At 42.4% G+C, this 15,915-nt stretch overlaps 1 protein-coding gene across 1 annotated transcript in view; it reads left to right on the forward strand.

Annotated features, from left to right (window-relative positions):
• Positions 1-15,915, forward strand: part of CHN2 (chimerin 2) — a 331,855-nt gene that overhangs the window by 159,555 nt on the left and 156,385 nt on the right. Inside the window, exons 2-3 of the mRNA XM_065884486.1 lie at positions 1,844-1,882; positions 11,172-11,227. Coding sequence (XP_065740558.1) covers positions 1,844-1,882; positions 11,172-11,227 — 95 coding nt within the window. The remainder of the gene's footprint in view (positions 1-1,843; positions 1,883-11,171; positions 11,228-15,915) is intronic.

Below are 15,915 nucleotides of genomic sequence, written 5' to 3' on the forward strand. Positions count from 1 at the left end.
ATTTTGGGGGGAACTTCCCTGACTATGTAGAAAGATGCACTCTAGGTTCTGAATATTCTTGACAACTTCTTGGTCTGGGGGTTGTACTTACCTTATAGAGTAAATCTCATCCGAAATAACAGGACAGCTTTGGGTAGATGACATCTCAGGGATTCATACTTCCATGCAGTCTGGCGTGCGTGTGTGTGTGTGTGTGTGTGTGTGGTGTGTGTGTGTGTGTGTGAGTGCGCGCATGCGTATTAATCTTTATATTTGAAAAATATTTTTGAAGGTGTCATCAATATTTTAACATTCAGGACCTGGTTTTTCTGGTGAGATGGTATTGTATGGATGGTTCTAGAATTTTGTTGTAAACTCGGCAACATGATTTATTTTATTTGAATGTTATTATAAACAAACACTCATCTTGACCCATTAAAACCCATTAAAATTGGTGTGTGTCACATATAAGATGAAATTAATTGCTTCTTTAGGTTAAAAGCTCACTATTACATTGTCTACTTTGACAAAAGAATTAAGAGCTTCACTGTTATTTAGCAAACATAAACCATTATTAGTACACTGTATTTGTGTGTGTGCCTATGTGGCTGATTATCCGTAGGTAGGTTCCTGACGATGCAAGCCTAAGAATCCAGATGCATTTGTATGAAACTATCTTAGGAGGTGTTTAGTTGCCTCTGTGATAGGATGGGCCCCAGAAAGCAAGTATGAATTGTGAAAGAACTTAATTTAAGCTACATAACTGTAATTGAGTAGGATTTGGGGAAGTTCACCACTCTTGAGTTACTTTTTATTTATAGTAAGTATATTTGTTTCTCAGGAGGGGAAAAATTCTCAAACTATCTTACTGCATGAGATCAGAAAATTTCTGTTCCTTTGCATGAAAGTAGTATGTGACAGTAGCACAAGGACAAAGGCAGCATAAGGATGGGTATGGGATGCCATAGACGTGCAGGATGACAAAAACAGAGTTTCCTTATCAAAAAGCACTGAATTAGAGAACTCTTAAAGCTTCCCCAGCTTAACATTCTATGAGTCGGGGGAAAAGGATTTTTCCCTCTGGCTGCTTAAGCTAGAGTATGTTTTACCAAGACCTTAGCTATGAGCTCAGGAGGACTCTAATAACTCCGTCAAAATCATAAATTCAGCTGTCAGCACTGGGATTGTTGAGTTGACTGAACAAGCAGATTTTCTCCATCGTCTGCTTTCTAGATTGATGAATAACAATTTCGTCCTCTCCATTTTGTTGTAACTCTTTCACTCTGACACTGATTGCTGAGAGGTTTTCTGGAAATTTCCTAAGTCACAAACTGGAGTAAATTCAAGGATATAATGCGATTCCAATTGAATCATCAGTGTCTCAGCTGTCAGACCTAGGAGTTCAGTTGGTTGAGTCGTACAACTTCAACAGATTTAATATTACATACTTGCCACTTTGTGTCTTGCCCTCGAGTCTTGATAAATGGGCTAAAGGTCTGACTGGAATCTGTGAGACAAATTATATGTTTATTATGCCAAGTTAAGTAAATACTGTTTGAAAGGATTACTGGAGGGTACAATCAAGTTAATTGCTTTAAAAATCTTTCTTGATTTACTGGGCTCTATGAAAATGGTTAAGCATTGATTCTGTCATGGTAAGTGACATGAAGAAAGTGGTGTTGGATCCACAAGGGTTGCCATATACACTTGTCCCCTCATGCCTGGAACTGTCCCGTAAATGAGCTGAGAGGCCCCCAGGACCAGAAAGCAAGTACTGCTGACAGACAGTTGTTCCTCCAGAGAAGACACAAGTTGACAGTTTGATGTTCAAGCTGACGGATTGCTTTCTTTCTTTTTATTCTAGATGCTGAAGAATACCAGCCTCCAATATGGAAATCCTACTGTGAGTACCTAAAATCATAATCTCCTCAGAAGTCTTTAGTCGGCCTGCCTTTTGAACAATTTTTGCCGTTGATTTAGTGCACACAAACTCTCGCATTACAGCACTGCAAACCCAAATGTCTCTTTCTCTGCTAAGGAAAGATATTGGTCAGAGAGAACTGAAAGAGCCCTGTCCCCTGGCCAGGACCTCGGAGAGCCAGGTGCCTGTGACCCGCTTAGGGAAATGCTTAGGGAAAAAAAAGATGGACATTTTGACTCTCTACCTTTCTTTGGGACTTTCCTTGTCTTCCTTCCTTCCTTCTTTCCATCCTTCCTTCCTCTTTTTTACTCACAGTTGGTCAGCAAGGGTAAGTGTGTTGACTTCCATGAATTATGTTCCTGGCTGTTCATCTTAAAGCTGTAATATCAAAGGACATTTACCACAGAAAAATTAACAGATAGCAGTGGATAATGTTTGGTCACTAAGGGTGACTCCTTAGAAACAGAGATCATTATCTGATCATCGATCATCAATCCGTCTCCCCTCATGAAGGCAGGCACTTGTCATCACCTCAAGCTGGTTTTCTGTTTCCTTAGTATCATCCGCCTGACTAAGTAATTCTCCAGTGACAGAGGGGAGGAGTGTGGTGTGGGGAGCCCACTGTGCTGAGAGCCCGGGGAACAGGCTCTCATTCAGGCTCTGCTTCTAGACAGCAATAATAAGAATAATTATTTCTATCATTATTGACGTTGCCCTTGTTTCTACCGCCTGTTGAGACCTGGAGTGTGCCAGCCACCACACTAGCTCTGTGCCTCAAGTCGCAAATCGCACCACAGCCCTGAGCGACCAGTACCACCCTTATCCCTGTTTCACGTACAAAGAAACCACAGCTCAGAGGGGTTCAGTAACTTGGCAGAGGTTTTATGAGAAACCTTGGAGTGGCATTCAGAGTGGAGCCCAGAAGCAAGCCAGACTGACAGGCTGCAAGTTGCCCATCTTTTTTTCTTTCTATTTAAAATTGTATACATAAGTATATACATACACACAGACACACATATGCATATACCTGTGTATGTATGTATTTGTTACAAAAGCAATACAAAGCTACATAAAAGACGAACATTAGAGAAATACATAAAGCTGGGAGCAAAAATTTCCCATAGGCCACATTACCAGTTCTCACCCCATATTCCACTCCTCTTTTCCAGTCACTGACCCTGTCAATTTTGGAAAGCATATCTTTCCAAGTGTTTAAAATACACATGCCTAATAGTTTGTTGTTTTTCCCTTTTGTAAAAATGGGTTTATGCTATACCCGGTGTCCTTCAACTTGCTTGTTTCACTTCGCAAATACCTTGTTTTTATCTTCCTATTTCAGCATATAGAGAGGCACCTCGTTCTTTATTACATGAGTCTGTTCTTCCATCTGTGAAATAAAGGGGTGGTGCTGGGTCTCTAAGGGCCCTTCCAATCTAATGTTATGCATTCTGATCTTCTGTTTTAAAAGGCAATGCTAATGACTAAGTAATTGGATGGTTTTGTTTGTTTGTTTCCTAATGGAGTGTGAAGCGCTCTGACAGTAAATCAACGAAATATCTGTAGTGAGGGTATTGAGGGTCCCGTGACTCACTGTTCCTTGCACTGCCTTACACACAGCCTTGCGTACGTTAACTACGCAATAAATATTTGTTGAGTGAATGCCACCGCAGAGAGCTTTACTGAAGCGAGAAGATGGCACTGGCTCAAATTCATTTCACTTTTTGCTAAGAGACCTTGGGCCACCCAGTGTATCCCTTAAAAGCACTTTTATGTCCTAAGGAAACCAGAAACGGTGTTGTTAATTACATGTTCCAATATCAGTTTTACCAGAGTATATTGGTTTTAAGTTTGATTTTTTGATCTAAGCAAGTTGTGTGTATGCGTGTGCTTAATTTGCTCTAGGATCATAAAACTTTAGATGCAGAAGGGATAGTTGAGTCCATTTAATACAAACCTAATGACATATATGAAGTTCCTCTTTATTATACTCAACTAACAGTCATCCAGGCTGTATTTGAGGGTCTCTAGTGATGCAGAACTCTACAGCTGAAGGGAGTATGCCAACAGCAGGGCCATCCACGGCATCAAACACAGGTCGATCGAAGATCCACAGGGTACTACTGAGAAAGCACTCTCTTTTGGTTGTCCTGAGTCCATTAATTCTTTGAGTTAGGGTGTTGGACTACTATAAACTCATCTAACAATATCATTACCAAGCTCATGCTACTCCCTCTTATGCCCAAGTTTATCATCTACTCATTTGGTCTTTCAGCAGACATACATTATAAGCATTAGGATAAGCTTTAGGAATCAACAGCAGCTAAAATGTGGCCCATACTTTCCTCCAATTTACAGTCTAGAAAGGGAGACAGATGTAACCAATTACCATGCAGATGGACTGAAGCAACAATATGCTGCTCCTCTACCTCCTGGGATTAGAGAAGACTTTATAAAAGAGGTTAAATTTGCATGTGGGTCTTGAAGGATAAATAAGGAGAAGAAATCCGAGGGCCTTGAAAAACTTCATGAGATACATGTTAATATCCAAGTATGTTAAAACAATAGTATTTTCCTTATCTGAAAATCCAACAAACCTATCAGAATATGAAATTTGTTTGTTTTTAAATAACCTGTTGGTAAACCCATTCTGAACCTCAGGAATCACCAAGTTGTTTCTCTTTGAAATACTCACAGACCATCCTTTCAGAGATTAATTTTACTTGTTGATGTCAAACTCATTAACATATCATCTATGGAATCCATACTTGCCCATCACACACTTAATTTTCTAGCTTTGGCATTTATTCGGTACTTTGAAATTTCTCATACATTTACCAGATGCAGTTCCTTTTTGCCATATTATAGGACTTGGTTTGAAAACTGATTGTTTACAATGATTATAGGAGTGTATAGATATGTCTTTGCTTTCATCCATCACCTATTGTTGGCTGTTAATACTGACTTATTTGATATCAGATTCTTATTATGAAGCCTTAGTCCCAATTATAACGTTATTCCTAAAAGAAAATTATTCCGCCTCATAATGATCCACTTTAAGAAGCTGTTTTTAAATTTTAATGCTAATTGCAATGCTCTTACGTGCAAGTAACAGAATATTCCTCTCAAGCGCATTGATTGACATAAGCAAAAAGTCTAGAGGCACTGGCTTCAGGCATGACTTGGTCCAGCAACTCAAATGACATTACTAGAACCCAATGTGTACCTCTTCCTTTCTTGGCTCTACTTTCCTAGGTTTGTCTCCACTGTTGGTAGGCTTTTCTCTTGTAACCCCCAGAGAGCTACCAATAGCACCAGGGCTACCACATCCACATTTAAGAGCAACAGGCAGAAGGATGGTCTACTGCAAGCAGAAGTCTTAGAATTGAGTCTCAGCCCTATTTGACATGGGTTCCCAACCCTGACTCCATCACTGTGGTCAGAGAGTTGAGATATACTAACTGCCCTAAACCCATCAGGGCTCACCACTGGAACTCAGGAGGGATTACATAGGAGTGACTGGAAACTTTGGAGTACCGTTAAAATGGGGAAGATGGAAATGGATGCCTAGAAGGCAACCAATGAATGTCTGATTTAGAAATTTAGAAGAATAAGGAACCTTAGAAATCAACTCTCTAAATATTTTCTGTAAAGTAGATTGCTTATTAATTTATTCATTCATTCATTCAACAAATGCATATTAAGTCTTTGCCTTAGACCAGGCAGTGTGCTTTGAGCTGTGGGACTGCAAGGATGGATAAGACTCCATCTTGACTCAAAGAACAGTGATGCCACGTGAAGTCCCTTAAGTTCCTGCCTTTCCTGCTCCCCTTTCTTTCTTAGAAACTAATGCTATCACTTCCTGAGCTGATTATTTGGTAAGAATAATCTTGTCCCAAAGTATCATATATCTACATCTGGTCCTTAATATGCAAGACCAAACCCCAAAACATTGGTGAAATGTATTTGGTTTCAATTCTTAAAAAAAAGCTATTTTCAAGTTTACTTTAAAAATAAAGTAAAGCCACATTCTAAACTTTAAGCCAGAACTATGAACTAAGCAGATGAGTTTAAAAGCCAACCACCTTGGGTACACTCTGAAAGATGTTATTGTTTAACAGGCCAAGTGCCAATTAAGCAGCAGTTGCTGTGGCCAACATCTCTCCCCAGAGACTCTCCTGGGCAGCAGGTCAGGCAGTCACAGCTTGTGCCTGTTTTTCTAAAGAGGAGTTTAGAACCTCAGAATTCTGATCCATAGGCCCCCTGCATCAGAGTCACCTGGGGAGAATAGTTATAATAACTATTATTATTAATAACTATTATTTATTAATTATTAATAAATATTATTATTAATAACCTCAGCCTGACGCCAGATTTCTGAATCGGAAGAGTGGGGGGATCTGCAGTTTATCACACCCCACAGGTGCTTCTTATACACACTTAGGCCTGAGACCCCCTGGTTCAAGTCTACACAGCCTCATCCTCAGGCTTTTCACTGTGCCATGGGACAAGAGGAGAACTCCATCCCCAGTAAGACTGGACATTCTGTTAGCAAGACAAGGCCTGCACACAGTTGCCTGGAAGTGGGGCTCAGCCAAGAGGCCACTGAAAGCCCCTGCTATTTCTTACTCACACCCGTGAGTTTTTTCCCATGAAAACTGGGAAGACATGGGCAGTGAGCGGGGTGGTGCTGGGTCAGTGTCCCAGCCAAGTGACCAGGTTTGGCTCCTGGATCCACATGCCCTCTTAAGTGATAAGTGGCAGTTAGAGGACATCCCTGCAGGGTCTCTTAGTAGCTGACGGGTTTGGACTGGGCTTAGCATCACCCAGGCCAGGGCTTTCACTCGGCCTCCATGGAGTTGTGTTACCAGAGGATGAGCCGAGTTTTCTTACTGAAGAAGAAAATAAAACACTCTCTCAGTGAGCTCTTGATTTCTCAATCTGCTTCAGGTTTCCTGGGGAGCAGGGGATCCCCTTCTCTTACCTCCACGTTCCCTAGTGACCATCCCCACCCCATCCCCCTGCCTAACAGCTTATTCCAGAATAAGAATTCTCTCTTGTGCTGCAAGGACCCAGGGCTGGGGAGTGCCTGGGACAGATTTGGAGCATTGCCGCAGAAGCACAGTCCATCATCTCGCCCCTTAGCGCACAGAATCACCCAAGCAGTGACATTTGTTATTGCATTTTGCTTGTGACGTGGGTTTGTTGAACAAAGAAAATTCAAGAAACGACATTTCCAAGATTATGTGACATGTTTCAGTTATATTAAATGGGCCTCATGGATGTTTGTTTCGTTATAGCCAACCTTGAAAATGAGGGACTGGGGCTGAAGCTGAGATAGAGTCTAGGGCCCCATTTTTTTCTGTGGCTACCATGGCAATTGGTTGTCATCTCATTATCTTTATAGAGACATATTATTCAGATGGCAAACAGGCTTTGTCAATTTCTATTGCTTGGAACAGCACTGAGCAGATTTTGTAGATCCTGAGACCGGCTCACTGAAAAATAATGATTGATTAATGACGTGTGCTGCCCAGAGACCAGCAAGGAGAGGTGGCACCCCTGGCTTGAGGGTTTTTCAGGGACCCCCCCCCCCACCAAAGTTACTCCTAGCTGGGGCTATTTCCAGTTGTAAGACTGGTGAATGACCATGTATCTCTTTACTCAGAGGATACAGCTAAGGGCTTTAGCCTGTTGACACAGGAGAGGAACTGTGCCTTACATTCCTTCTCCTGTAACCTCTGTGATTGTTAATGGCATCTCAATCTTTCAAGCATTCAAGGCCCTTTCCTCCATTCAATTTGTAATCCAGCCCTGGCCATCCCCCTCTGCAATCAACTCACCTCCTCTTAGTGTTGTCCTAACTCGTACTTTCAGGATCTCCTTTACATACAGCTAAAATACAATTCTTTTTTCCTTCCCTGCCTCCAAGGATCCCCCTCCGATCGTTCCTTCAGTGAAGCAAAGGGCAGTGGCCCCCGCTCCTGACTGTGTGTTGGAATCTCCCAAAGACCTTTAAAAAGAACATATTTCGGGGCCCCTTGCCAGGCTGGCAGAGTGAGCATGGCCAGAGACGATGGTGTCTGAAAATCTGTATTTTATAATTATATAATTTATATTTTAGCTCTTCAAAGATTCTAATGCAAGCAGCCCCACTTGGGACCTCTCCACCATCTGCTTTAGGGAACCACTGGTGAGGCTGAAAAATATAGACCTTGGGACCTGGAAATCAGGCCTTAAATCTTGATTTCATCATATTATCTGCGTGACCTTGAGCTCCTTCACAGCTTGACGTCTCCACTACTTTGTCACTGAGGTGGAGAATAACAGCTACCTTGGAGGTTTGTTGGGAGGAGTAAATGAGGAAATGTAGATAAGGTGTCTGGCACACAGTAGGTCTCCAGAAAATGAGAACTTCTATTTTTCTGAACAGTCTTATCCTTATTGTCATTATTCTGAAGCAGACCAGATCATGTCACCTCCCTGCTCAAAACACGTCACTGTCCCCCCATTGCTGACAGAAGAACGTCCATGCTTCCTACCATGACCTTCAAGGTTCAGTCCCACATGGCCTCCTCCCACATCTGCCCACCCCGGGGCAACAGCACACTGGACTCTCACTGACCAATCAGCACGTCATTCCCTTTTACTGCTGGGGCTCTTTCCTCTATCTGTACCCCCCTCTCTTTTCTCTACCTGTGAACACCCTGCTAACTCCTCAAGAAGAGCTCCATGCTTCTCCCCTCAGGAAGCCATCCTGACCACCTGAGTAAAAAGAACTGCTTCCTCCTCTACCCTTAATTAAAGCACTTGGCCCTTCCTGGTTTTGTTTCTCCACATGTATCTCCCTCACTGAATCAGTGTCCTTGAAGGAATGGCTTGTGACCCATGAGTCAATGCATACAAATATGCATTAAGCATCTACTATGTGCCAAGCACTGTTCTAGGCGCTGAGCGTCCCACAGTGGACAGAACAAAGTCCCTGCCCCCAAAGAGCCTACACATTAGTCATGGGAGACAGCACACAAGATAAACAAATACAGCGTGTTAGTGGTGATGAGTACTGTGAAGAAACGTGAAATGGTGTAAAGGTAGCAGAGAGATGGCATGGAATTTTATACCAAGTCAGGCAAGTCAGGGAAGACCTGAATGAAGGGGGAGGAGTGCCATCTAAACATCTTGGGAAAGTGCAATCCAGGTGGAGGGCACAGCAAGTGCAAAGGCCCTGAGGCATAGAAAAATAAACCTGGGCTTTGGAATCGAAAGGATACATTTTAGCTGGATGGTCTGGGGCAAATATTTCACTTCTGGGCACTTATTTCCTCATATAAAATATGAGAATGGTAATGATACGTTCTGTCCTCGGAGCTCTTGTGAAGGTTCAATAAGACATTGTTCCTGCCATATAACAGGTACTCGATATGCTGGTTCCCTTCTCTTCTCTCTTCCCCTCCATCCTCACAGCCTCCACATAATGCTGACTGTGGTATCTGTTCTGCGGCAGATGTTCAAATATTTGCCGATATGAATTGCAAAGGTGCGCTTAGCTTACAATGCTTCTCTCATAACAGCTGTACTTCCTTTGCCACCTTTGAGGGAAGCATTAAAAACGGTGTTCACAAAACTGTTCCAGCCATGCCCCCCACATATAACTGCTGGCTTCCGAGGGCATTGACAATGGGAAGAGAAGAGAGGATAGGATTCTCTGGATGTGGGTTCTGCAATTGCTCTAAAGCTCTGTGATTCTGGGAGATGCTCCCTTTGGTTCCCTTTACACTCATTAACAGCAAAACCCTGCTGAAAAGCAGTTAGTTGGTGTTGGAGCTCATTCGAGAGGAATAAAGGATTCCATGCAGACTCTGTCGTGATTTAAGGAGAGCATGGGCTCTAGCGGGAGAGTCAGTGGAATGTCCAAAACTATTTCTCTATTTTTAGCCAGTTCTTCCTCATGTTTCCTCCTGCACAAGGAGCCTTCTCTGACCTGTCTCTGATACATGGCTACAGTTGTCCTTAAGTGACACAGGCATCATCATTAGTGTGGGCAACCTAAGCTTAGAAATGCGACACGTTAAAACATCCATATGAGGGTTAGATGGTTTCTTCTCTGTTAGGAAGCTGAGTCATCTACCCTTAATTAGGTAAGAAAATAACCATGTTGAGCTGAAGGCATTGGGGAGCCATAGGTACAAAATACATCCCATCATTTCCACCTCTGTTTCCATGGGACCATCTGCCCTTCAATTAAAATTTCTTTTTTTAATTTTTAGACCTAAGAATAAGCCAGAAGTTTTTGCTTCTCTTATTACATCTTCTAGAAGACTTTATGTGATCTAGTTTTTAACTTTTCATAGATATATTCTATGATATGATTCATAGATTTATTTGACATTAATTATTCCCTCTTCAAGATTCTGAAGATAACATCAAGGAGGTTTATTTTCAACCTCTATTTCCATGGAAGTAGAATCCCAAGGTACCTGCATAGAGTAGCTTTTCCTCTAAGAGAAGTAATCAAACTAGCTGAGCAGCAGAAAATCACTCATTATAGTCTGAAAAATTACAAATAATATTCTGATAAATTACATTTTTGTATACAGTTACCTGCTTTCCTCCATGCCCAAGCCTGAAAGCCTGTCTTTAAAACAGGATATAAGAGAGTTATTATTATTTAAGATATTATTATTTAAGATACTAAAGCAAAAGGAATGACAGTGGGTGGGAAATAGTCAAGTAGATAAGTATCCGTGGTGATGGACAGGGCAAAAATGGAACTCGTGAAAAGAGAAATGAGTTGGGGCTTCATTCACTCACAGAATCAGCTGTGTCTCTGTCCATAACTGTAACATTTCAGAGAATGCCACGCCTCTTCTAATGCCAGTCTTTCCCTGGTATGTCAAGAAACATCAGCATTGAGATTCAGGAATCCTATTACATGATCTTACTACCTAGGTACTCACAAGTACAATTTCATCTTTAAAATTGTCGAAAGAATTTTAGTCCTATCTAGTCTTCCGAGAAAGCCGTAACATGAACAATGCCAGTAACAATTATGACACTAAACTGTCCTTATAAGAATTTTTAAAAATCAATTTTGCCCGTTTATATTCATTGTGACTAATTTCCATTTAAATGATCTGCCTTTATTTAGTCTAACCTTTGTTTCTTGGTTGAGAAATTTGCAGTTCTTGAAAGGTGGTTAGGTGGAACTGTTTGAAGACATGTTGGTATGTGCTAATGCTCTTTAATTATAATTCTCTCTTTTTATATTCGGCAGTATATCAGTTACAGCAAGAGGCCCCTCGTCCCAAGAGGATCATTTGCCCTGGGGAGGTCAGTACTCAGCTATTTCCGATACACCTCGTTAAATATGATGAATGGTCAGCACTTTGTTCATATTGGAGGACCTTCAGATTTCCTGCGAGTTGATTTCGTTTAATGTTTGTTAAAGTGTCACCAAATTTAACATCTAAATAATCTATATTTTGAAATCAGGTATTATTTGAAAAATACTAACTTGGAATCAGAAGTCTTACATTTTTCACTACTACAGAGGCAAATTAAGCATCCTTTGTAAACTGTCCAAAATGTGTGTTCTGGTTGTTTTCTTTGTTCCTGCAGTTTTGATACTTTTATCACTTTTTTATTATGAAATGCTTCCAAAAGAGAAAATGCAGAGAATGATAAATATCTGGATAGTCTCAACACCCATATTTAGCAAACCTTTACATTTTGTCATATTAAAAAAAAAATCCCTACGAGAAAAGTGACTGGGTTTTTATTCTTGGAGATAAGCTTAAAAATATATTGACTCATAAAAATGCTTACCAGGCACAGAACTTTCCCTAGCCCTCCTTTACTCATCAGTTCTCTTATCATCTGGGATGCCAGCAAGATTTGAAAGACAGGACTAAGGCTCTGTTTTCTATTTTTATGCTGACTAGGTGCTTTAACAGCCAGACCAATATCCTTCAAACAGAGGTCCATGGGTCCTTGATTATTTTTGTTATTATGACTTCAATTAAATACAGAATAGCAGATTTCTTTTAAAGTGTCACATCTGCCTTATCAGAGGTAAAGGCTCTAATTCCAACAATCTTGAGATTTTTCCTTGAACATCAGTACTTTCTGGCAGACGGACTGGATCTGGTTTTGAATCTGTCTCAAAGACTTAGCTACATATGTACCCACACCCAGAGCCAACTTACCACTGTTTAATAAGTGTTCCTATGTGAAATTTTACTTCCGTTGAAGGGCACTGAAGTTCATCAAGTAATCTGAATTTTAATAGAGTGGACATTCTCATCCCAGAAATATAGCCTGAGAAGAGAAAATATTTGATCTGTAAGGAAAAATCCAGGATGAGGTCAAATCTTTATTTGGTGGTACGATTTTGTCCCATCACTAACCCTGCTGACGTGTCTTTTGGTTATTAAATAATATCCAAGTAAGAGAAATATAGGATAAATACAAAATTTTTAATGAGATGCTTTAATTAGGGTATTTTGGGTGAGAAATAAGAAACAAGTTGTTAAAAATTCTTTCAGTCCTACTTTACGTTTAGTATTTTGCCATCAGGAAAAATATAACCATGTGTAGGGAGTTAGAGGAGTTTAAATGTCTCCATGAAAAGAATGTTTGTAAAATTAAAATACAACTAAAGTCTCTTCCTAGGGGTATTAATAAAAAGTCTACTGGTAAGGTCGGGCACTAGAACTTGAAACCCAAAGGGATATAGTAAATATTCATTTGTTCATTTATTTTATATATATATATAATATATAGATAGAGAGAGAGACTGCTCTGTTCTGACTTAGATCTAGGTGTTGGGAATGCAGCAAAGAACTTGGCTATTGGTGCTTTGAGTTTCATATTAATTGTATGTAATTAAAGATCTATTTAAGATGTTATCTATGGGTGGGTGTAAAAGAGAGAGAGAGAGAAAGAAAGAAACAGAAAGAAAGAGAGAGAGAGCGAGAGAGAGAGAGAAAGAGTCCGAGCGCCTCTTTGTTTCTCAGAATCCTTGGAACCATGTCTGTTGTCCTCTAAGCCAGGTGGAATTTTAGCAGTGGAGATGGGTAGATTCAGATTAGCTTCATGAAGCGTCTTCACAGGGTTCCTCTGAAACTCTTCAGACATCCTATGGGCTGAGGGTCCACAGCCTATCTCTTCAATGTCACACTTGCATCAGAAGGAAGTGCCCCAGAGGCCTTAGCAAAGCAGAGCTGTGAGCCACAAGCCACCACCATCTGCTATGACTAAAGGACGTGGCGTGTGTACAGCTTTTTTCATCCTCCTTTCTAGTCTTGTAAACCAAGCTTTTCACATTTTGACCTTTATCAATCTGATTCATTAATAAGTTATGCCTGGTGGATGCTGGATTCCTAGGTAACTTGCCTCTAGGAATTCCATATCTCATTTCTACCAGGAAGCCTAGCACAAAATGGACATTTCATCAACTCCATTTCCTCAGCAGGCAGCATGGGGCCATCCAGCCAGGCAGATGTCAGGTGATAAAGGGCCGAGTGTGCTGGAGGAACAGGTGCTGCCGAGGCGAGCGCCAGCCAGCGTAGCTTCAGGGCCCTTTGTCCTCCTGTGCAAATAATTCCTGCCCACACTGCTCGGCCTCCCAGGACTTGGCCTCCTTCTAGTGAAGGAGTGGTCGCTGGTGAAACCACTCCTGCTGCAGAGGGTGTTTTAGCAAACGGCTCTGTGCCTTATAGCACACCTGCGTGCTCGGGGATACGCCTAATGAAGAAGCCTTTCAGTTTGAGTGTGTGGCCAGAGAGCCTGAAGCTTTATTAACATATTTACATAAAGCCATAAAGGCTATTTCTTTTGAACAGTGAGTTATGATTTTTTCTGTGTCTTTGCCATCTTATCCCTCAGCTAGCCATTGAGTCCTCGCTTTACTTTACCCACAGCCTTGCTGCCCTCCTTCTTAGTCTCCAGCCCCTCTCCTCTCAGCCACCTCGTCCCTGGCAAGCCTGCCCCGCTGTGTTGCTCCAACACACTCCATCTCTTTTGTTTCTCTGATGACTAATAACCTCCCAGGCTATGGGCCTCTCTCAGGTTTGGGTCCTCCCACTGCAAGTGATACATCCCACATTAGAGCACCAAGTGAGTCTGCAGTTATAGTCATGGAACACTGTCATTCAAGTGTACAGACACAGGCCAACCTGACTTGAATGCTTGGTGGCCCTCGACGGATACCAACCGCCTAATGGACTTCGTTGGAGAACTAGGCGATCGAGGGTACAGACTGGTTCAGCAGGTGAAATCCAGTGAGTTTTGCAAACCCAGGAAGGGAAGCCCGGCTGCAGAGTCAGCTGGGCTTGTTCTGCATCCTTGTTCTACCACTTTCTGGCTACCTGACTTAGAACCAAGCACTTACTCTCTCAGGGGGATTAAGGTCTACCCGCAGGGCAAACAGCTACTGCGCAGGGTGTTGTAAGTGGGATCCGTGTGTCAAGTGTCTAGAATGGTGCCTGGCACATCAGAGGTACTCACTGTTGATGACTCATGGCAGATTCAGAAATCTGTGGAGAGCAAGTTCTGAGACAGTCATTAGGGACAGAGTCACAGCAATGACAGTACTCTCTGGATGTGAGGGCCAAAAAGGCAGTGATGAAGAGCAAAGCACGATTCCTGGGTCAGGGATTAAGCTGCCATGTAAAAAGATACTGAGGGTGAGGAACAGAAGGAACAAGTGGCTGAACAACGGCTCTGGCGCCGGTTGAGCCAGGGAGGGTCAGTTACTGAAATAAGAGTCCATGGTTTTCTTGAGATTCATCATGGTAAATTAATATTTACTGAGCAGCCACGGCACCTGGCACTCTTCTCTACCGGCATTTCCCGAGCGCTCCGTGCCAAGAGGTTCAGAACATCTTCCGGTATGCAAAATTCTCACTTGTCCTTTCTGTCAATTATCAATCAGTTGTCACATAAGCATTTATTAATCACCAAATGTGTGCCTGGGTGGTCTGCTAGGAATAGTGCAGAGTATCGACTCCTAAATTTGCATCTCTAGCTAAGACCTCTCCCCTGGGCTCCAAACACCTCGCTCCATCTGTCTACTTGACCTTTTCAGGGAGATGTCCCACCGGCCATCTCTAGCCTAATGCTCAAAGGAGAACTGGACTCCACTCCATTAAATGGCACCTAACTTCAGAAACCTGCATGCCTGTCTCTCCTACCCTCAGCCTTTTCTCTTAGCAAGCTGCATTTACCTCCAAATATATCTTGCATTTGTCACTCTTCTCTGCCTCCAGGACTACCATGGGCTTGGGCCCATCATCGTTTCTTACCTGGATTGTTGCTGCTCAGCAACCTCCAGCCTCATCTCCCTGCTTCCACTCTTGGCACTCTCCCGGACACACACACACACACCCCATTCTTCAAACAGGAGCCCAAACCATCATTGTTAGATATCCAACTGCTTCAGCAGCTTCCCATTGCTCTTAAAATAAAAGCAAGACCTCGGGCTTCCCTAGTGGTGCAGTGGTTGAGAATTTGCGTGCAGATGCAAGGGACGCGGATTCGAGCCCTGGTCTGGGAAGATCCCACATGCAGTGGAGCAACTAAGCCCATGCGCCACAACTACTGAGCCTGTGCGCCTAGAGCCCATGAGCCACAACTACTGAGCCTGCACGCCTAGAGCCCATGAGCCACAACTACTGAAGCCCGTGCGCCCAGTGCCGGTGCTCCTCAACAAGAGAAGCCACCGCAATGAGAAGCCCGCGCACCGCAACAAAGAGTAGCCCCCGCTCGCCACACCTAGAGAAAGCCTGTGCGCGGCAACAAAGACCCAACGCAGCAAAAATAAAAACAAATAAATAAATTAATTTAGAAATAAATAAAAGAAAAAAAAAAGCAAGACCTCTTGCCATGGCTCTGAGCCGTGGTGTGGCTCCTGCCTTCCTCACTGCCCTGTCTGTAGCATCCTTCTCAGAGTGCACTGCCTTGCAGCCCCACTAGGTCTTGCTCCTATTCATCAAACAGATCATAGTGCTGCTACCGCA

The sequence above is a fragment of the Phocoena phocoena genome, chromosome 9 (genome assembly GCF_963924675.1).
Source record: "Phocoena phocoena chromosome 9, mPhoPho1.1, whole genome shotgun sequence".
In the NCBI taxonomy this organism is placed as follows: Eukaryota; Metazoa; Chordata; class Mammalia; order Artiodactyla; family Phocoenidae; genus Phocoena; species Phocoena phocoena.